The sequence below is a fragment of the Phragmites australis genome, chromosome 3 (assembly GCF_958298935.1).
Source record: "Phragmites australis chromosome 3, lpPhrAust1.1, whole genome shotgun sequence".
Lineage (NCBI taxonomy): Eukaryota > Viridiplantae > Streptophyta > Magnoliopsida > Poales > Poaceae > Phragmites > Phragmites australis.
In genome coordinates this window covers 47,259,314-47,282,974 of record NC_084923.1, presented here as the reverse complement: position 1 = coordinate 47,282,974, position 23,661 = coordinate 47,259,314, and the positions used below count along the sequence as shown (strand labels likewise).

Below are 23,661 nucleotides of genomic sequence, written 5' to 3'. Positions count from 1 at the left end.
CTGCAGTTAGACCGAACCTAGCAGCTGTCAGACTGTCAGACCTTGCCGACAGCGCCTTTGCAGGGTCGCCGGTGAGGATTCCGGTGAGACATTCGATAATGAAGGGTACCAAAATATTCTATAGGACTAGTGGAGTGTTTCTAAAGTGATTTGGACATCATTCACCGAGCTAAACTCAGAACACCCCATGGATTGGATCTAGGCTACGTTGAACTTGGGCCTAAACGACACGAGGGTCGAATTGAGCTCGGAAATAGTGGGGAAACAGGAGGGGATGGCTCACCTTAGCTTATGAAAGCTTTCTATTGTATTAGAATGCTTCGGGGAGGCTCTGGTTCGTGGATAGACTCCCGGAGTGGTGGTGAAGCTTGCGGTCAATGAACGGGTCTCCGACGAGGGAGAAGAGGGGGAAACTTACATAAGTCCTCCGGGAAGCTCATGGGAGTTCCCACCTCCGATCTCCGGTCTTCGAACGCGACGAGTAGAGCTCTCTTTCTCTCTCTAGGGCCGGTTGGAGAGAGGGAGAGTGAGACAAAAATGAGAGAGCAAAAGGAAGTGATCGATCCGCTTAACCTAAGCCTCTGTGTACTGGCGGTCAGACCGTGAGAAATCCTCTGTGTACGGGTGACACCGGTCAAACCGCGAGGGGTTCCTTTGCTAAATTTTTTCTAAGTCTCCCCCTCATTATCCTTCTTCTATTCTTTTCATTCTTTAAGGCATATAGGGATTATCCAAAATACTCTAAACCATCTCTAAGATGTTTGAGACATGTTTGGTGGATTTTTGATGAACAAACACGTGCAAGCACATACGATGACGATTATGCATACCTAAATATGTAATTAATATTTTGAGACGTGATAGCCTTAGCCACAAACCAAACACAAGATAAGACCAAAATATTAGATGGGGGCGATCCCCATCCAGACCTAATACAACGAAGCAAACACTATCTAAATACCCTATTGCACATGCTCTTGGACTACCTAGTTCCACTGTTTTGCTCTGTCCAGCACTATACCACACGATTGAAAAGGAATGGCTTAGATCACCCCAGATCCTCTCCACCGTTTTGCTTTGGCGAGCATCCTTGTATTCCTCCCCTACGACAGGAGCACGTCGTCGGGCGCAACTCCTCTTCCATTCTGCTCTCATCACCTTTTACTCTGTATCGCGTGAATCCAACATCCTCTCCATAGCCATCCCCTGCAAGCTCATCTGAAGAGGCTTTCTTCTCTGGCGAGGGGAATCACCCTCCTTTTCATCGGAAGCTTTGCATCGTCGCTCGCACGAGCACATGGTGGTTGCTCTGGATCTGGCGGCACGGGAGTGCAAGCCTAATATCGGCCAGCACGTGGGGTAGACGGCGTGGAGGTTGAGGGTTGTCTCGTTGTACGATGAGTTGTCCCAATTTTAGCCGCATCCCGAGGAGAAATCAGTTTTTTCTTAGAGAGGGAATATAAATTAATATTTTTATTTATAAAATCAAAAAATTACAAAAATAAGTGTCTGTTTTGAAAAATTGTACATTTAGACTATTGTCACACTTCCAACAAGAGACAAGTTTAAAAATAAAAAACCAATTTTATGTTCCATTGCTCTTAAAATTCAAGAAATTATTATAAAAAATTCTGAACAAAATAAAAATATATGGTATATAGGATGTATCTAGCTCTCTAAAAGTTTCTAGACAAAAATATGATCAGAAATAAAAAAGATAAATTTTATTGAACAGAGTGTGACAGACTTTGTACAATGAAATTTATCTTTTTTTTATTGTTATTGTATAAGTACTTGTCTGAGTTAATTTTTGTAGAGAGTTAGATTATAGTATCCCTTACACTATATATTTTTAATATATTTTTATAACTATATCGTAGTGTTTTAAAATTTAAGAGTAATAGAACACAAGATTTTTTTAATTTTTAAACCTGTCATCTATTGAAAGCACGACATATACCTGTTCACCCGTTTTCAACTGGGCTCGTTTACAGCTGGCAACATTATTCTAGATGTGTGATTTTTCAAAACGGACATCTATTTTGAAAAATTTTCAATTCAAGAAATAGAAAAATAGAAAAAAGTTCGAATACAAATCTGGTGGCAGTTGGGCTCGGCAAAAATCCTTTTCTGCCAGCTTTCGCTTGCTGAGCCAGGAAGGAACATGCCTGTTGGTTCCGGCCGGCGGACATTCGGAGGAGGCATGGACCACCACCACCTACTTCTCGCAAGCTTTCGTGGAGGCCCAGTCCACATTCAGTTGGGCATAGGCCCAACTCAATGATTGATTGATCGGCTCGGGCGAATTAAACCGTGGCCTGCAAAATCTGCACTAACTTACAGTGCAATCCTCTCTCATCTAATAAAAATCTCTAAATTTAAATAATTTATTCATTTTTCTATCCACCCTCTCCTCCAATCTCATTACCGGTTAAAAATATATGACCTATTTTACTGATAAAAATAAATAAAAAATTAGAAGAAAATTTATTAGATAATCTGCTCTTTCATTTTCAAATCACATCTAAAATTAAACTACATCATCTCTTGGCGTATTCGTTCGACATTTCTCTTATGACGTATCTATATTTTTATACTTAAATTTATAATTAATGTTATCGTATTCAATATTTATATTTTTATCTTAATGTACAGTGCGTAGTGGAATCATCTGTCGTCGGTACACACAGTGGTACGCTACAACGACGCCACAAAAATAGCAAGTACCACCACACATTCCGCGACCATGTATATGCATACATACGTACACACGCTTCGTTTTCCCATCTTTTACATGACAGGCGCCTACCTTCGTCTCCGGGCGTACGCAGAGCCAAATCAGCTTTTGGTCGAAAGCAACTCGACAGGCACAGACAGCACCATTTCAAGTGCATTTCATCTGTCCTCTTTCCCGTACTATCGCGATGAACATGAACTGAAAACTAATCCAGATGCGCCATGCTCGGCCAAACGATGAGTTGCTGGGAGAACGAGAGATTTTATCTTCTACCCTTCCCTTTGGTTGTTTTAGTTCGCCGGCATGGTTTTTTTTCTCTCCAGATGGTGAGCCCTCTCGAGAAGAAATTCTACCGAGTAACCGTTACTCAAATTATAACCAATCAATAAAAACACTATGTTAGTAATTGTAAACTTTTTGATGAAAAAAAGAGAAAATTCATCTATGAATAGTATCTCTAAATGAATTATTGGATTTTCTCCTTTTTATTTCTCATTGTACAAGTTGTTGTCTGAGCTCAAATTTTATTATTTTTTTTATAATTCTTAACATGAAATTTTGGTTGATTAATTTTACAAATTGATTTGTGTAAATGCTACACAGTAGAAATTTTACCTCTCGATAGAGATGGGCGGGGAAGAAATCAAAGCGGGTGCCTCTCGTGAAAAAAAAGCTTTCGTTTTTCATTCATTTTTTGTGTCATTTCTTTTTGTTTTCTTTCTTCAAGTCTTGGATTCTTTTCCCCAACCGTTTCCCGTTTGATTCCGTCCTTAGGAAAGCTTTCGTCGCCACGCTCGTTCGCTTCCTTTGCTTTTTATTCTCAACCGTCTCCCGTGAAGAGAAAGATGAGGCAACGCCCTGTCCTTTTGCTTTTACTGAGTTTTTCTTTTCTTTTCTTTTATCCCCAATGTATTTTCTACTTTATCTTTTATTGGATGCTTAAAGTTATTAAGACTTTCAATTTGCACCAAATTAGCAGTACGGTGATTTTTTGTTTTTCTGGTAAGGTGAATTGTGAAAAATATGTTGATGCAAACTTGTAACGGGTTGATGGTTCTATGGATATCATTTGGCCTCCTTGCTTGTCAAGCACAGCTGTAGTGAAAAGGGGAGAAATTATATTGAGTCAGCTTCAAGAAAATGGGCACCTGTGTTTTTCATTTTTCATTTTATTCAACTTTCTCTTTCAGAGCATTTATTCGCTTTCTTTATTTTGGAAAAAATGTTGGTTCGACGTGCTTTATTGATGAGAACATTTTGCTTTTTTATTAAGCTCTAAAAAGGATAACTCGGATGTGCTATACAGTTGATTTTTGTGGGGTGGTAACCGCAAAAATCAACTGAATGGACTATAGGGTTTATCGTTGCACCTTGTCCACCAAGTAAGAAAGAAAGAAAGAAAATAAGAAAACAACTGCATAGACTACACACTTGACAATTACACTTTCGTCACGACATCAATTCACTATCTTTATTATGAAAAATGGTTCATTTATTGAGTTTTATTGACAAGTACTCCACATATATTATTCTAAAATAGAAATCAGGAAAGCTGAGAAAACACCCCAAATGTGGGTGAAACTTCATAAACAAACCGTTAAACAATGTCTCAAATTTAAGAAGCTCACTTGGTTTTTACTGAACTAAAATTTACCAGTTCACCTTGGTCACCGCATAAACATCGTAAGCAAAGCTGATCCACATGCTACATCCACACGCTTCACCTCTTTTGGAGAGAAAAAGAAGCAAATAATTTTGCCCTTCCCAACCTAGCAATTGGACCTTATATATATTTTTTATTCTGATTATAAATTCTAATTCTAAAAGTAAAAACAAAACAATCAATCATAATCTAAAATATCATAATCCATAATTCATATTGTACTACAAAATCTCACAATAATTTAATGAAAATAAGCTTCTCCACGAATTAGGATATCTATTGAAAAAACAAACAGAGTTTAGTAGAGCTTAATAGAAACTCCTCTTGTGAGCGATGATGGGAAGACCCAACCCCTTTTTTTTCTCCTCCGTTTTTCTCTTTTCAACCCGGAACCTTTTCTTTTTCCGGGGCCTCAGGCTGTCAGGCAGGTCGTTCTCCTCTCCTTTTCACGCCCTTGTGGTGGTGGTTTTCGCTCTCTTTTTCCCCCCTCGAGTCCGTTCCTTGCCTGTGAAGTTTGGTATGGTTCTGATTGACCCTGTCACACTCTTCTCCCACTGTGTGAATACTGAAGAAAGGGCAATGATTCAGAGAGAGAGATCAGCAGCAGCTGCAGTAGGAAGAGGAGGAGGAGCAGCAGCAGCGGGTGGGGCGTAGCTTTCCTGAAAGCAAGACGTGTGAACTGTTCCTGGCATTGGCATCTGCTCCTGGCAGCGATCCTCCTGCGCTTCCCCCAGGCCCTTGTCAAGCTCAACTCGTCAATTCACCACCACGCCACCACCATTTAACGCGACGGTGGGCCCCGATCACGGGGCGCCGTGGGCCCCACCTCCAGGGGCGGCACTGCTGCTCTAGAGAAAAACAAACGCGGTTAGATGGCCCCATCCAACGGTTATCGGGGCCCCCGCGTCCCATCGCAAAGCGGAATCGTACGTTCGCGACGGTGAAAGATGGTAAAATCGGACGAAGTTACCGAAGGCTGATTTTATTATACGAATTACGTTTTAGAGCGTGGTTAACAGCTGGAAGTTTTTGTTACCGGCGCGTGACACGACGACTGTGAGAGTACGGTGCGGGAACAAGCGGCGTCTCGCGCTGGAGTCTCCACTTGGCGGAACGCAACCTCCATAGCTCTCCTCCTGCAGCACCATCTTCACGACGGCTACGTTCCTACGCGAATCTTAAAATAATAGATAAGATATACTCAACATTAATCATATATATATATATATATATATATATATCAATTATAAGTATGTAAATATTCTATTTGTATAAGATCCATAACTTCAAAATCAATATATAGGATATGGCTATCTAGATGGTACTCCATCTGTCTCATTTTGTTAGGCGTCATTGATTTCCGATTTGTTCTGTTTTGTTAGGCATTAATTAGGATCGCACTCGGTGAACGCTTCGAATACACATAGGCATCAAATAGGACCCCACTTGGCGACACTTTGATCACACGCTATTGTATGTGGCCATGCCAGCTTTTGCACGCGACATGCGAGAATAAGAATAGAGTAGAGAAGAGAGGCCATGGGGCAGCAGATGAGAACAAGAATAGAGTAGAGGAGGGATGCCACGGGTGGCAGGCGAGAACTCGTGGCCGTGGACTCGTTTGAGCGAATCACTAGACCCGACAACGAGGATGACACTGTGAAGTCCTTTGATGGGTGCGTCAGCGAGTTTATGAAGGCCGACGATGGAGACGAGGACGACTTGACGGCAAGGGAGACGAAGACACCGTAGAATCTTTCAATAGCGACAATGTCTCAAAGATAGTACATGGCGAGTGAGCGAAGAAACGCCCGTGGACTTGACTGACGCTGAGATGGAAGACAACGTCGAACAATATATGGATCACATTGTAACGTTCTCGGTAGCTCGCCAATCCTTTCCAAGGTTTGCTTCTTCATGTGTGGAATAGCGTAATGTTGGTCGCCTTTATGCCACAGAATCTCCCTCATGCACGACCGCTGAGTAAGAAACATACGATTAGACCTTTCTATCGGGTATTCTTTGTATGCTGGTATAACTTTGTTAATGATATCTTCAATATTATTTGGAGATGATTTCTGGAACAAAGACTGATTGGATGAAAAAAACCAAGGTCCGATATGTTGAGATCTGGAGAATTAAGAGTCTGGCAAACTAAACGAATATTGAAGCCATCTTCGATTATCACTCTACAGAAATATTCATCATCAATGGAAATGTGTGTCTTTGCATTGTCCCGCTGAATATAGATAGTGCTTCCTACCTCATGTGCATGCTATTTTTGCTTGATTGCAGGTAAAACCTTGTCAATAAGAAAGGATCTGCTAACTTCCTTAGTCACATATGTCATTGCCTTTGTGATCAATGTACTCGCTAGCCTATTTGCGCTTCTCCTTTTTACCGGCTCTGTAAACGTGAAAGGAAATATGCCAATTTTACCCCAAAAAAAGTCTCATTGCCTCGATCATCAAAGCTAGGTCTAGCAATAGCCGCTAGAAACATGACTTTCTCAATAAATTTCTTGCTTTTAGCTGTTCTCTCTGGTTTATCTTCATCAATATCTAGGTAATAATTTTAGCATTTCCTAGTTCTATAGAACCATTTCTCATCAATGTACACCACATTGTACAAATATCTAAATATGGGTGCATGAGGAATGCTTTGGCTATGGAGCATATATAAGCAAAACCGTACACGGGCAACCTTATTTCCATCAATCAGTGAATTTTATGTCATTGGTATGCCTCTTGATTACACCTTCCTTCAGCCGTCTGAACAACGTGCTCTTGGAGATACTCAAAGCGTGTGCTAAATCTTTGAGAGTTGTGTGATTTCTTAGCGGCACATCTCGATTGGCTTGTGGGTCAATGTTTACTCATTCAAGTCAATAATTCTTGACCCTCTCATTGCTAACATTGTGCACACCCCCACCAAGCTTGCCAACACGCCATATACGCTGCACAACCCTAAGATGCACACCGGTATCAAGGGTTACAGATTTTGTCACTCCATGATTCAACATACTAGGAGTAGTCCTCTCCAAAAGCATAGCCCATATGGCTCTACACTCATCATCAGTTAGGAAATTCCTTCTTGTACGACCACTGCCATCCACATTTGTATCATAAAGAAAATCAATCAAAATCAGTATATGTCACTACGTAAAAAAAAAACTAATGGTGTCAGGGCATAACAGACATGGGTGACGGGTCCCACACCCGTCACCCTGAACGTGTCACCGATGACGGGAACCCATCACCAATCAGGTCATAGGTGACGGGTCATTTCTATGACCCGTCACCTATGATCGTCTCCCATGTATTGGGAAGAAAGACATAAGTGACGGGTAACCTCTTCACCCGTCACTTATATCTTTCACTCATATGTTGAGGAGAAATATATAAGTAACGGGTAACCTAGTTAATAATTTACCCATCGCTTATATGAACACATAAGTGATTGGTAATAAGGTTACTAGTCACTTATATGTAGTTTACCTGACATGATTGTATTATTTTCTGTCTGCATCCTGGAGCATAGCCAGGATTTGGCAGTCGTCTTCTCCTTGTAAATAACAGCAACACATCCAAATTCATATGAACAAACACACTTATATAAGAACTCGTTTCATCACAGAATTACAAAGGTTATGAAGTTCCAATCAATTCGTTATAGAATCACAAATGTTACAAAGTTCAGATCAACTTATATTATATAAGACCTCACAACCTAGGGATTATATGGTGGAACTTGTCGTGTGGGCTGATGACTTCAGACACCATGAACTCAGTGATCCATCGTCGAATCTCCAGGAGAGCACCGTCATCGAAAAAAGAAGCTAAAAATTCCTACATAATTTGATGCGTAACAAATGTCATGTTATTATGGAATTAAACTAATTACTAAAATTAGTTACGAATAATCTCGTATTGAACTTACATCAAGGAATTTGATATCCTTCATGCGGAGCGTGAGGAGCATGTTCCACACAACATAGAATTCGTAGACGTTGCCTGGTGGTTATTGGTGACACTGCTGAAAAGAAAATTTATTGTTAGATTAAAAGGAGAAAATAGCAAAAGAGAGTATTTGGTAATCTGTTTGATAGCACTTACAACGAACCCGGTCTTGTGTGTCAGTCTATGGTCATTTTTCGTGTTGTAATCAGGTTGAGCTCGAAAGTACTTGTCAAAAGCCCTGCATAAAGAGGGTCCGATTATAGAGCATTTGATTGTTAGAAAAGTTAAATATGTAAACTAAGTCAGACGGAACTTACACGTCGATGAGTCCTTTTACATCATTGTAATTACGTTGTCTAAGTTTGCCTTTTGGTGTTACTAGTCTTGACGAGTCGAGGTACCACACCAAGTTCTACTTGAGGTAAATAACTAGTAAGATCCAATGGCCATCGGTGTTGCGGGTGCCCAGCAGGTAGTGTATTTTAGAATATTGTTGTATTGTTCTGGCCACATGATCCACAACATAATCAGGGTGAAGTTGGATGACCGATATTATAATGGCCTCAGTGTCAAGAAATGCGATGGGCTCCTTGTTCTTCTTTGTTTCTTTCATCAAGTGTCTACATATAAGAATATAGTTAGATTCAATACTTAGTGGTCTTAACTAACGAATATCCAGTTTTAAGGGACTTACAATGTGAAAATACGTAATAACGATACGTCCAAGGTATCAAGGTTGAAGAGGTTGTCTAAGTCATTGAAACCCACATTAATGTAGCCGTCGTCATTAGTTAAAAAGTGGCGTCATTTTTATTGTACGACTATGGATTGAGCATTGCTGTCTCTAGCAACCTGCATGTAGTAATTATACAGGTCGACACATACTTTTCCCACCCTTGCTAGGTCATCTACCCTCATCAAGGGCTTTCTATATTGGAATTTCATGTTGGCACTAGTCCACGCTGCTCCAGTGTCCGTGGACTTCTTCACGGTACAATGACCTTCGACATCTTCAGCATGTGCTTTTTAGAGTCTTTCTTCTTGGCTTTCTTTTTCTTCTTCTTTGGGCTCTTTGGGAGAGACGGAATTGGATCTAGAAGCGAGGCTCGCATGCGGAGGAGGGGGCAGTGAAGCCAGCTTCTCTGGAGAAGAAGACAGTGAAGCTGGCTTCTCTGAAAGTGAGAGGCGCGACGGTGGTGCACTTGAAGCTCGCTAGACTGGGATACGCTAGAGACCATGATATCACCTCTCTTCTACTGGATCCTTTAACGAAGAGCTTCACCCAGAGTTGTAACTTCATCATTAGAGGGAGCTCTAACACATGATCGGTGGCATTGCTATGCACTATGTCCACTGTAACCATGGCATAGCCATCATGTATTGTGACCGTATGTAAGATACGAACCTCTAGAAGCACTTGGCCCCTTGCAACCTCGATGAGATATCCACCAGGCCTAATTATAAGGCTGTAGGGTGTGTGTCATTCTAGTAGGTCAATCGTATCCGATTCAGGCACCGCGGCAGCTACTTGTTGATCGACCTCCTTGGAGGCGCAACTACTCTTCCCTACAACTCCGGGGCTAGCTTCCTAGGGCATGGAAATCTCTATTCCCTGTGATGCAAACTGCCCCATGATTCCTGTGGCATGAAAATCTCTATTCCCTGTGATGTCCTGTGTAATTGTATCCATGTCCATTGTACCCGACCTCTTCCTCTTCTTGTACATCTCAAGGTTTTTAGGAAAGCCGTATTTTCAGCCCTCGAAACTTGATACACCTCGCATTCGACCTGTGTGCTCCAAGTTTCCCAGCACTGCTGAGAGAACATTGTGTTTCCTGGCCCTGATGAAAGAATCTTACCTAGCTTCGGCTGTCTTTTCTTTTACTTTTTCTTTGACTGACTGGGTTTCGCTGTTTCTGGATATGATTTCTCTCCTTTCGGACATCTCACCCCTTGCACACAAATATGACCATGATTGTCATAGGAATTGCAACCAAGGATTCTCGCGGCCTTCTCTGGCTAACTTATCATTATCTGCCAGCCATTTTGCCCTTTTCCCAGCGTACCCAGTTGCGCAAGTCCTGTGGTTGTGCTTATTCCTAGACCAAAGCTGCTTCTTCTCCTTACTCTCCTTTTTCAACTGCTCTGAGTTCTTTATCTGTACAAAAGCATCACAATATTCCTCTTTCAAATGCTTGTAGCTCTTGAAGAGCGCCACCCCTTTAGCAAATAATCGATTAACAAGGTTACTCTTAAATCTTCGGTGAAGTTTCGGGATCACTTTCATTGCTGCATTGACCGTGGCGATAGTTTGACACTCGCTCATGTTTCTAGGGTACTCCATATATTCCTTTACAATATTATCGAACAAGTCTCTCTTTGCTTCTTCATTGAGGTCATCGAACTTAGTCGTTATCGGCACCCTCTCCCAAGCAATGAGCCATGTGACCCTCCGAAATCTATTCAGGGACTTCTCATCCGTAGCCAAACCGTCAACAACGATTCCCATGACAGTAACCTTGTCCATCTTCCACTGTGTTTATGATCTTGGCTTTTAGGCTCGTGCACTTCTACCAACTGTCTTACTTAGATACTGCGATTCCTCCATCTAGAGAGAAAACAAGGGGAGTTGACATAAACAAAAAATATTCTTGCATTCAACAAATATTAAATGCATTGACTCATATAAATATCTCTTTGGCGGGATTGTATTCTTTGTCACTTACCCGATGTTGGCTCAGAGGCCCACACAAAACATGGCTCGGGCTATGATACTGGCTTTCGCTGCTGCCGAAGGAGGACATCGGGTGCGGGCTTAGGCTCCTATCCATTCCATCTTGAGCTAGGGTGGCCTCTAGTGCTAGCATCCTCTGTGCTTTTGGTTTTTGAGGGGTCAGTAGGTTAAGAACCAAGAAACATGTGTCTTTCCCTCAACTGTTTAGAAAGTGCCCATACATATATGGTGCTATATTACACCAAAGAAAATACTACTAAAAGGAATGACATTTATAGGCTATAGATTGTATATTTAGAAAGTGCCAACTTCAATTATGTGTGTACAAGTTCCAAATATCATGGAATATACCAGACTTTTTTTTTGCTAATTTTACGTAGACCAGTGTTAGTAATAAAACCGTCCCATGTTCAAAATATATATTTTTTAGATATTCAAATTGGTTCTTGTTTTGAATATGGAAACATATAGTCCATACAACATATAGCAGGTTAAGAGAGAAAGCCGACATTCTTGCACCTAATTTTAATTGAAAATCCAATTCACAAAAATGAGCGAACATATTTAACAAAAACATATAGGCCTCAAAAGGAGTATTAACACCCACAAATCAAAAGTGTTTGCCAAGTTATGGCTATCAGATTCATGGGTGTTCCAAGGTTGAATGTTAGATGTGATGGTTTATATAACTAGATATGATTTGCACAAAAAGAAGATAAGAAAGTTCAAACTTTGAGTTAACGAGGAGGCTAGAGGCGTGGCTCGGGGAGTTAGGGCTAGGATAGAAAAAATGACACAGAGGGACAACCTATATATATATATATATATATATATATAGTTAAATGATCATAGATGACGGGTAAATATTATCACCCGTTATCTATGATATTGACCCGTCACTTATTACAATTTATAAGTGATAGGTGAATATTATCATTCGTCACTTATTACTTGTACTCAGCGATCGGGGAAGAAAGTCATAGGTGACCGGTGAATAGTATCACCCGTTACCTATAAGTACTAATAAGTGTCAGGTGCATAGTATCATCCGTCGCCTATAACTAATAATAAGTGATAGGTGAATAGTATCACCCACCACCGACATAAATTCTATATTCAAATTCATAATTGGTTATGTTCAATTTAATATTACAAATTAGATATTTATATTACAAATTTGACATTAACATTGCAAATTTAATATATACAAATTCAAATTTTTAACTTAATATTACACATTTGACATTAATATTACAAATTCAAATAACTTGAAGCCTAGATTTCAAATTTGTCATTTTCGTGCTTTCTTGACTTGGATCCCTTCGTTATAGTCAGAGCGCAGGTATGGAGTTTTCTCGGTTGACGAAAGGTGTGGCACGATTGTAGTAGCAAAAGGGGGGATTTCATTGAATTTATTGAACTCCTCATTAACGATATTTGCAACTCTGACCATGTGTCTTTTTCCAATGAGAACCACATGACATTTTTCTTTGTTGTGTCAGTCACATAAAAAACTTGTTGAACATCTTTAGCGAGTACGGAGGGTTCGTACTTGTATCTGATATGTTTGAGATCAACGCTAGTGAATCAATACTTGTGATAAGTGATGCCCTTTGCCCCATGTACCCAACGGCTTTGAAACAGCGCTACCTTAAACCTCAAGTAGTTCAACTCACAGATATCCTCTATTTGACCGTAGTATGTGCTCCTTTATATGTTATTCTCATAAGCATCTATACGGACACCACTGTTCTAGTATATGCTCTTCTCATCTTGGGCAACCGTGTAAATTGTGTATCTATTTATATCGTACCGTTGATATATCATAATTGTGTATATAGGGCTTGATACCAGTTTTTTTTTTATCAAAACACTTGTAAGAGTACTCGATTGCCTGATTCAATCTCAGAACCAAGTGGTAAACATTTGCAAATATTGCCTTGTAACCCAAGCTTCGGTCTGTTCTGGATTCTCTTCAAGTAGCATCTACTTGTGCTCATCAACATATGGGCACACTTAGCTCATTTGTTGCAGCACGAGGATATGAGCTTGGTCGTATGCCTTCATATCAGGAGTTATTGCTATCTTCCCTAGAACCCCTACACCTACGAGTCTCCTCACACGGTGAGACTCTGGCACGCCAATTGGGTTATTTAGATCAATATAATTAATAGACCACTTTAATGCCTCCTTCGTCGCGGAACCCTACACGATGCAGCCCTTAGAAAGGGCTCGAGTCCTTACGTATGACTTGAGAACGCCCATATATCTCTCATATGAAAAAATATAATGCAGGAACACGGGGCTAAGATAGTGTATCTCCTTCACAATGTGAGCAGTAAGATGTACCATGATATCGAAAAGGAATGATGTGAAATACACCTCAATAATATATAGAGTCTCAAAATGTCTTTTTTCTAGCTCCTCTAACGCGTTTGGATTGAGCACTTTTTGTTCAATTACATAGAAGAAAAAGCACACGCTCAGGATAGCCTCGCGAACTTTGATTCGGAGGATGTTCCTAATAGCTACCGCAAGCAGTGACATCATTATCACATGGCAATCATGAGACTTCATCATGGCAAAATTCATTTTTAGCTCTTTCACTGAAATAAGTCTTGTGATGTTGGACGAGTAACATGAGAAAACTTTCATAGTGTGCAAGAACTCATATTTTTTCTCCTTCTTGGAGAGAGTGATAGCTGCTGGGGTAGGTGTTTTTCTTTGTCCGTATCATATGTATGGAGCTCTAGCCTTAAGCCCATTTCTTCAAGGTTAGCTCATGCGTTCTCAAGATCTTTCCTTTTCCCTTCATTCGGAGCAATGTACCGATAAGAATCTCACAAATATTCTTTTTTGCATGCATATCTGTTATAGAGTAGCGAATATCTAATTTTTTTAAATACTCTAGCTCGAATAGTAGTAATTTCTTGTTCCACATTCCTAATTGGTCATCATCCTTGGAGGATCATTTTTGCTTACCAAGTACAACATTGATATTCTTAACCTGATTGTGGACATCTTTCCTGCTGAAATGCCTTGGAGGTATCTTTCTCCTGTGTACCATCGAACTGTTTGTCCATGTTTCGGTAAGGGTATTTCCTGGGAAGAAAATATCGATGCTACATGTACACTTTTTTCTTTGAGTTGTTCAACCTCAAACTGCATGTGTCATCTGAGCAATGGGGGTAAGCTTCACCTTTTCTTTTGCTCTGACCTTACAAGTTACGAAGTACTGGCAGATCATTGATGGTGACGGACAACATGACGTGCAAGTAAAGTAATCTTGCTTATACTGATCCTAAACCTCGACGCCTTGTGACCGAAGTTTCTTAAGATCATCGACTAAAGGTATGAGGTAGACATCGTTATCGTTGCCAGGTTGTTTCAGTCATGCTATCAAGATCGGCAACATAATGTATTTTCATTTGTTACAAAGCTAGGGTGGAAGGTTGTAGGTCAACAATAAAATATGTCAAGTGCTATGTGAGGTACTCATGTTAACGAATAGATTCATGCTATCTGTGCTCATAGCAAACCTAATATTTCTCAATTTTTTAGCGAACCAACCAAATGTAGGATCAACGATTCGCCACTGAGCGGAATCCGCTGGGTGTCGTATCATTGTGTTGTTCTTACGACCCTCATTATGCTAACGCACCTATTGAGCCTCCTTTCTATTAGCAAACAGACGCTTCCGATGGGGAATTACAAGAAAATACCACACCACCTCCCTAGGAGGCCCTTTATTTTTCTTGCCTCTGTCCCCGTCACCATCGTTATTTCTATGCTTATATCGATAGGTTTCACACACGGGCCATTGATCCAGCTCTGCATACTCTCCATGATATAAGATACAATTCTGTTTACATGAATGTATTTTTTCTATTTCCAGTCATAAAGGATAAATTATCTTCTTCACGTCATAGACACCCTCGAACACCAAGTTCTCCTCCTGTAGCATGTCCCTTAGCAGACCCATCAATGTTTCAAAACTCTTGTCAGTCCAACCATAAGTTACCTTCAGCTGTAGAAGCTTTAGGTTCCCAAATATCCGTGTGTACTTCTCCTTACAGTTAGGATAAAGGGATGTCTTGGAATCTTGCACTAATTCATAGAATTTAGCAAACTCACCATCTGGTCCACATTCTCCACAAAATCCTCGAGATTATTACCATTGAAACCTAATATATCCTCGTCTCCGAGATCATGATCTATTTAACCAGATTTAAATCATTGATCCACACTATCGGTATAGAGGGCCTGATCCATCTCTCTCTCGTTAAGACCTTCCTTGCCATGTTTGTTCCAATATGTATAATTTTCTTTAAATCCACGCATGATCAAGTGTGTATGGATATTGTCTGGTTTCGCGAACATCTTATCATTCCTGCAGTCACGACATGTACAATACATTACCATTTTACCATGATCTTCTATATCCCCCAAGGCAGAACTTACGAAATGCTTCACCCTGCTCAGGTACTTCGGACAAGTCCGGGTCTCAAGGTATATCTAATTTCTATCCGTCATCTACAATTAATGTAAAAACATTAATTCTTTATGAACAATTACCTTAATTTCGTGGTTAAGCATGCGATTAAATTTTTTATACAATTACACTAGATCTATGGCATCTCGCGGTAGATTAGGCAAACATAGTACCAAATCTAACATAAATACAACTCACTTGTACTAAGACTTTGGATAAAAATACAAAATAGTTCATTACAACTCAAAACACAACAAATATACCAAATAGAGATTAGAGGAGGAGAAAAGGAGGAGATGAAAACCTTCAAAGACTTAGCACCAATTCAAACTTCAAATCAACAAAATATTAGAGAGTTTCACGAGGAATCGGAGAAAATCACCGATCTACTGTGCGCACATAGTGCTGGCCAGTCTGGGAGCGCATAGTAGTGGGCCAAATCTTATAACAGAGATAAATCATAAGTGACAGGTCATAAGGTTACCCGTCACTTATTACTTGTGGAGGGAGACCTGCCACCTATGTCACATTATAAGTGACGGGTCGTAATATGTCCCGTCACTTATAACTGTTACGGGGAGACCCGTTACCTATGACCAAATCATAAATGACGAGTTTAATTATAACCCGTCACTTATGTAAGTGATGGGCAATATTATAACCAATAATCTATAACCTACAATCATTGATAGGGTCTATGCTCGGTCCCGGCCCGAGGCTATAGAAGTAACGGGTCGTATAATGATCCGTCACTAAATCGTGCCTTTTTAATCTATTTTTCACGTAGTGTGTAATCAATCAAAATATATATGATCATCATGCATGACTATCTGACTCACCATTTGTATGATCAGCATAGTTGTCACCTTCACCATCATCAGTTGGCAAGTCTAGGTTAACATCTTCACTTACATTTGTGTCTACATCTGCAATGAGCACTTTGGTTTCATTCTCATCAGATACACGATCATCTAATCAAGCCACAAATTATGAACAAGAAGGAAACCAAATAGACTGGGCTGGAAAAACAGAAATGAATCAAACTAACCCTCTTCAATTTCTCCCAATTGACTAGATGGTTCAGATCAATCTGCACAATACCTTCTTCTGGCTGGATCGGTTCATTGAGATCAAACTCATGGATCTATTGGTTGAGGTCTAGCTAAAAACCAGGGATCAAGTAGTTTAGATCAAGCTCAATCTCATGGATTATCTTGACCATTTCTTCTAGAGCATACTACTAATGAAGGATTGAAAGAGAAGAGAGTAAGAGGAATCTCTTGATGAACTTTGCTATCCATGACTTTGGGTATTTATAGGAGGAAGAAGACTAAGAGATGGAGCGAAATTGAGCTTCAAATCTTTGGCTCCAAATTTTTATCTTGCCTTTCGTTTTGCCTTCAAGCTTTGTCATAGCCTCAGGATGAACTTTACGTGGAGCGCGCATGCTCGCCATGCAATTTTGGAGATTGGAGGAAGCACGGGAGATTAGAAGGAGTGAACTTTGCGCAAGCGAGGGAAAGAATTTTGCACAGGCGAGAGAAAGATAAACTTTGCATGGGCGAGGGCACGCGGCCATGCATGCGAGGGAAAGAGAAATTTTGCCATGCAGGCAAGTTAATGAACTGCTTCTATGCAGAAGCAAGCGCCACGAACGAGAGAGTTTAATTGAGGGATGAGGTGATGCACTGCGCTCTTGATCTTTGCGTCGGAAGGGAAGGCGTCTAACAAAGTTGGATAGAGAGAGTACTACATGAGGAGACATCTGTAACACTATATACTCACTCTAGTTTAAAATAAATGTTATTTTGGATTCTGTGTAATCAACTGTTTCAAACATTAGCTACAAATATTTTTTATATATTAAATTTAGATATTTGAAAATGATATTGATAGATTTATTCTGAAAATTACTCCTATCATAACATATTTTTGCTATGTTTTATTAATATAATATAATAAAAATAATAATTAAAGTTGTATGTAAGAACCTTACTAATGTTTCAAACATACTTATTTCATACCCACGCCACCCCAACCGCCGCTGCCAGTCCCCACCGCCCGCGCACGCAGCCTTCCGCTCCTCCCCCACTCGCCGTCGCCGAGCGCGACGTCACTTTCTTCAGCTTCGCCGAGGCCAGCGCTCCCGGCCACCCATGCATGACGCGAGATCAGATCAGGCAGGCTGGGAAAAAAGAGGAGGGTTTGGGGGCTCGGCGGACCGGAAAAAAGCGTACGCGATCGTGGTTTCCGAGATATCGCGCGGCGGGGCAGGGAGGGGGCAGTGCTTGCCGAGCACGACGCAGTTCTCCCGTGCCGAGGCCGCACACATGAACGGATTCCTGGTTTCAGGTTTTACTTTCTCCCTCCCGAGCACACCACGAGGATCCTGACGACCCACAACCTTTTTCTTTACGTTTCTGGTGAGAGTGCTGTAAAAAAAATCCAGCTCTTTCTCCCCGTGTTTCAACGACTGTACTTTCAAGTTTCAACGACCAGTACAATACCGTACTTTAAATAGAAGAGCCCTTTTTTTACTGCGGTGAAAGAGGTGTTAAGTGCGAGGGAGGTAAATCGTGGGAGCAGAGTCACGGCGTTCCCATGGGCAGGGCACTCGCAGTTCAGTGCTGGCATCGATGCAGGCAGGGGATGGGGTGGGCCGGCAGTGGGCACGCCTCTCGAGACTGCACGAGCGGAGTCATACCCTGCCAGGCCACGCCGCCGATCTACTGCAGTACTCCGATTCCGCTGCTTATTTTATGGTTATTTTTCTCTGTTCTTGCTTGATCAGGTGGATGATCATATCCATCTGTTGATCTGTTCATGCCACCGTCCAAGTTCTTCTATGCTTGAGTAGTCTGTCAGTCACTCTGAATTGATTGAACCATCAGACATCACAATCCAATTTCAAGTGTACGGATCATGATGTGCTAGTATCAGAGAAGCTGGCAGCAAAATGAGCAGAGAATTCGTTGCCAATTGCCAATATATTTTTGTAATACTCATTGTTCATCTTTGATTATCAATTAGTACTCATCGTTCATCTCTTCCATAGCAATAACGAGTACAAGTACTAGCAGAGCAGGTAAGTGATTGCTCCAACAAGCAGGCAAGCACATGATCAGGAAGCATGCAACAAGCAAGCAACCTCATCTGACCACTTTTCTTACAACTAAAAACTACTATATAGATATACTGGGCTAAAAGGGTCACAAGCCCCTGATGCCGAGACCAAAAATTACAAGGGTCAAAAAGGAAAAGGGAAAATCTAGCAAGACCGGCAAGGCAAAATAGGACGCAAGTGTTTTTTCTCTTTTCCGGAAAAAACCCCGGAAAACACCAAAACACCAAAAACTAGATCCCCAAACGGATCGAGAGGCGCGGCGAAAAAGAAGCGAAAAAGAGGATAAAAATTGGGATGGGGTGGGGGACGAGTAGTAGTTATTGTCTCTGTCCACCACGCCACGCTCAGAGGACGGCGGCGAGCCCCGTGACGACCTTCGCCTTGGGCACCTGCAGCTTATTGCTCGCCTCCTCCGTCGGGCGCCACGGCGACACCACCACCGTGATCTTCTCGCCGCCGCCGCCGCCCTCCGCAGCGGCGGTGTCACCGTTTGGCTTCCGGTCGAACAGGAGCTCGAACTCGCCGGAGAAGCTCGCCGCTTGGACCGGGGTCGCTGCGGACAGAGCGGCGGGGCCCGGAACGACGGGCTTGTCGCCGCAGCGGACGTGCGGGGAGAGCCACTTGGCACGCATGTACTCCGGCTTGCGCCACGGCGGGAAGTGCAGCCCCTTCTTCTTCAGACTCTGCCGCGCCGCCTCCGCCACGACGGCCACGGTCTTCCCGAGACGGTCCGGCGTTCCGACGAACATCGGCGGCAGCGCCTGCAGCGCCGCGCGGTAGGCCTTAGTCGAACGCGCCAGCTCGAACTGCGGCCGGAAGTCCACCTCCACGATGAGCCTGACCTCCTCCGCCCCCACCACCGCGTCGATGTACTCATGCTCCCCTGCGCAGATGGATACCGCAGCCACGGTCAGCGCCGGCCGGACACTAAGGGGGTATAGCCGTCTAATGAACCGAACATAGTGTGTACCTGCGGGGTAGGTGGGGGTCTTCTCCCACCTCGATTTGCACACGGCGGCGTCATAGCCGAGGGCCCTGAGGCCGTCCGCCACCGCGCGGCGGCACTCCGCCTTGCCCTTGCAGTTCTTGCTGCACCGCTCAGCGATCCTGGACGCGTCCGCGAGGAGGTTCCGCTCCACGACGTTCGTGCTCTGCACCAGGCCCTGGAGAGAATCGTACGCAAAAGGAGATAACCCCTTCACTATTTCGATCCATGTGGGTTGCAAGGGGAAAACATTGCAACTGTTTCCCTAATTTGAGGGGGTTCGTGTGCGCCGTGCGAGAAATTTCGCACCTTGAGAGCCTCCAAGGTGTCCCCGGCGGCGGCGACGGCGGACGAAGAGGAGTGGTCGGAGGGGAGGAAGTCGAACTCCTCGTCGTCGCTCTCCTCGTGGTTGCTGCCGTTGAAGCAGTTGCACCGCCCGCGCGGCGGCCGCTCGATGGTCGCGGCATCCTCCATGAAGCTCAGCACCATGCGGTCCAGCCCGACGGACCCCGCCGCGTCTGCCTCGCCGGCGGCGGACGGCTGCGTCTTCTCGTCTTTGTCCCTCTCCTTGACATCCGCGGCGAACCTCTCCGACGCGGACACCCTCACCAGCAGCCTCCGGAACCTCGACACTCTTGGCAGCGCAGGATGCTGCTGCTGCTGCGGCGGCTTCCCCTCCATGGGAGCACCGTGGTGGTGAAGACTGTTCTTGAGTTGGAACGGCATCGATCGCATGAACTGCAGCCCCTACAACCACACCACCTCGCCCAAGTAACCAACCGCACCGGCACACCACCGGCCCAAAACAACCACCACTCCCACCTCAACGTACTACTGCCCGTACACCGTCGTTTCGATCATTTCCTGCGAAGAGCGGGGAGGACGCTCTCTCCTTTTTCACAGTTTACACGCAACGCAAGGGCAAAATACTACCGAGCGAGAGGAGTTCAACCGGGAGGAGGCTGGGTGAATTTAAAGGAGGTGAGGCCTTAGGCGGACCCCACCGTGGCGTTGCCGCGCGATGGGCCCAGGAGCGCAGTGGTACGTGGCGGGGTCGGTCGCGCCGTGGGTCGCAGGGACGGCGGCACGCGTCCGGCACGGAGGTGTCACGGCGCTGCCGTTGGTGCGGGGGAACGCGAAATGACGGCGTAGCCCCGGCGACGGGTGGTGGTTTTCTCGCTGTGTTCCGCGCGGCGAGGGGTAACGTTGGTATTTCGTGGGAGAGGGGTGGATGGTGTGCGGACGTGGGGAACGGCAGGAGCGGACAGTGGAGTGGAATCATGTACCGACTACCGGCTCATTAGAGATTTTCTTTTGTGGATAGGGTTATTATTTTAATATAAATTAGTGGGGCCACTGTCATACTAAAGAGTCAAGTCTGAGAGACTTTTGTGCGACCTGCTGCGAATTTTTTCTGCCTTTTCCCCCACTTTTGCAATCATGTAGAGCATGTACCATCCGACGTTTAAAGACTGTGTTTATAGCATATGTATTTAGTCGGAAGGTAAAATACTCATTTGAAGCTTATTGTTTATATTAATACTAATAAGATAGTTAATTTAATGTAAACATATGTAATCTTTATTTATATTTAAAATTATATTTTTTAAAGATGTTTAATACTCTTTTTTTTAAATAACTAGTTATAAGCACTTAGCATTCTGTGGGAGCTTGTTTGCATTGCTTAATTAAAGAATGTTCGGGTCTCTTTTTTTTTTTGAGAAATCGTTTGTGAAGCGTTTAGCCCTGTTAAAATATTACTCCATCCATTTGCAATTGTGTAGTATTATTCTAGATTTCAGATCTTGTTATACATACACCTATTTATCTATTTTTTATTGAAGAAAACCTCTTTGATGATTTTCACTTTTACTTCACTCCTATTTTAATGATATGCTTGTATTTCCAGTAACATTTACTACCTTTTTTGCAAACAATAACATTTACTCCTTTGACTAGAGTAACACACGTCATTCCAGAAAACAATAACTAGCGCAATGAACACTTTGGATGGGAGTAGCATAAAGTTTTATATGCTCACGTTAACTATTGAGAAAAAAAAATAGATAATGCTGTTTCTTTTAAAAAAAAGGCTAATACCTATTGTCAAACAAGGAGGCGTCGAAATACTGGAGTCTTCTATTGCGGTGTTGGCGTCCAACGCGAGCTCGTATGGTGTGGCAGCAGCGACGGCCACAAACGGCGCAGCCGCATGGCGTCCAGTAATCATGCGCCCCGTGATCCCGTCTACTGTTGGCGTTCGGTCCTGAAAAAGGAAGCTGGGGCACGGAAAGAATGGTAGCGACGTCCCACCCAGGATACTCTACGCAGGGTCACAAGAAAGGACCTCGTCTGGCCTGACCACACCTTAACACCTACATGCAGTTAATTGATTTGCTCGCTAACACAACAAGACAAAACCCAAACTGCCGGATGTAATGTAGTAATATGAATGGATGACGGAGACAGGATAGATGGAAAACCTATAGAGTGGTATATTTCTGAACACTGTAACCTTTCGATGGTATTAAAATGGTAAATTTGGGAATTTAGACAACATACGTGATCGTATTTACGAAAATAGACAACATGTCGACGTATTTGCAAATCTAGCACTCGTATTCGGTATCTCAAATACCAAAATTTGAATTTCGGAAACTGAAAATCCGAAAACACCGCGGGCCCACCGTATTCGGCAACTGAGGTGCCGAATACGGCCCACAGTACCGTATTCGGCACCTCAATTGCCGAAATATGCCGACCGACCGATTTTGCTGCGTCGCATCAATCTCTTTTACGTCACATCAATCATTTTTCCCTTCCCTCCCGTGATGCTTTCGGCCGGTGCATGCATTTGTTGTTTTGGCGCCACACGCGGAGAGATCGCTGCTCTGCTGAATAAATTGAGGTCGCAGCAGTAGCAGAGCAGAGAAGGGAGAGGAGAAGGGAGCAGAGGAACGCGAGAAGCATCAGCAGAAGAGGAGCAACACAAGCACTTAATTAGGTTTCGAACCGGTTAGTCCTTATATTACCTATTTAATACTTAGATTAGTAATATTAGTAATTAGCTTATTTGGTTAGTCCGTTTCGAAGTAGATTAGTTTTTCAAAGTAGATTGTTTAATCCGTTCAATTATATTTTTTTAATTATATTAATTTGATAAATTAGAGTACTTTGATTATATAAATTAGATTATTTAATTACGTTATTAGAGTACTTAGAGTTTAATTAGAGTACTTAGTTTATTTAATTAGAGTACTTAGATTATACAAATTAGATTATTTAATTACGTTATTAGATTACTTAGATTAATTAATTAGAGTACTTAGTTTATTTAATTAGATTAAATGAATTAAATTATTTGATAAATTAGAGTACTTAGATTAGTTAATTACGATGCTTAGTTTGATTATATGAATTTGATTAGTCTATATAATTATATTATTTAATTAGTTTGATATCATGAATTTCTTTCAACATTGTAATTAGATTGTGTCCTTAGTATAATTATATGAATGTCCTTATCCGGTAAAATTAGAAAAAATTACGTGTACCTTTGTTTAGCAGATACAATATTATGAAGCTTGTAATATATTCTAATTTGTTGTTCACCTATTTGTTGAACCATGAAGCCTTAAATCATTATCATGGCTCATGGTGGTCTTCCCGAGCTTCTTCAGCAGCGGTACGACGAGAACCATAGGGGAAGGATGATATTCACAGGACAACAGGTACCACGTTTATATGTGCTATTTCATTGGTACGAGAATTTTGAACTAACGCTGTACATGTATTGGATAACTCATGCAGTTGGGTCCGTTACGAGCCCGGAGTGTGCACAAGATTAAGGAGTTGGACCCTCGATTCCACGAGCCACTCGCACGGGCGGGACTATTACCTTTCGCTCTCATGATGGCCGGAGCTCCCATGGAGGTCAGTGGTAGGACACCTCTCCCGGCAGTTGATG

The 23,661-nt window shown here is 42.4% G+C and overlaps 1 protein-coding gene across 1 annotated transcript; it reads right to left on the bottom strand.

Annotated features, from left to right (window-relative positions):
• Nucleotides 1-18,553: 18,553 nt before the first annotated feature.
• Nucleotides 18,554-20,650, bottom strand: LOC133913522 (uncharacterized). Its single transcript, XM_062356695.1, has 3 exons — nucleotides 20,004-20,650; nucleotides 19,680-19,872; nucleotides 18,554-19,592 (listed from the first exon to the last, which is right to left on the bottom strand). The coding sequence occupies exons 1-3, from the start codon at nucleotides 20,427-20,429 to the stop codon at nucleotides 19,054-19,056; spliced, it is 1,158 nt and encodes a 385-aa protein (XP_062212679.1). The 5' UTR covers nucleotides 20,430-20,650; the 3' UTR covers nucleotides 18,554-19,053.
• Nucleotides 20,651-23,661: the final 3,011 nt, after the last annotated feature.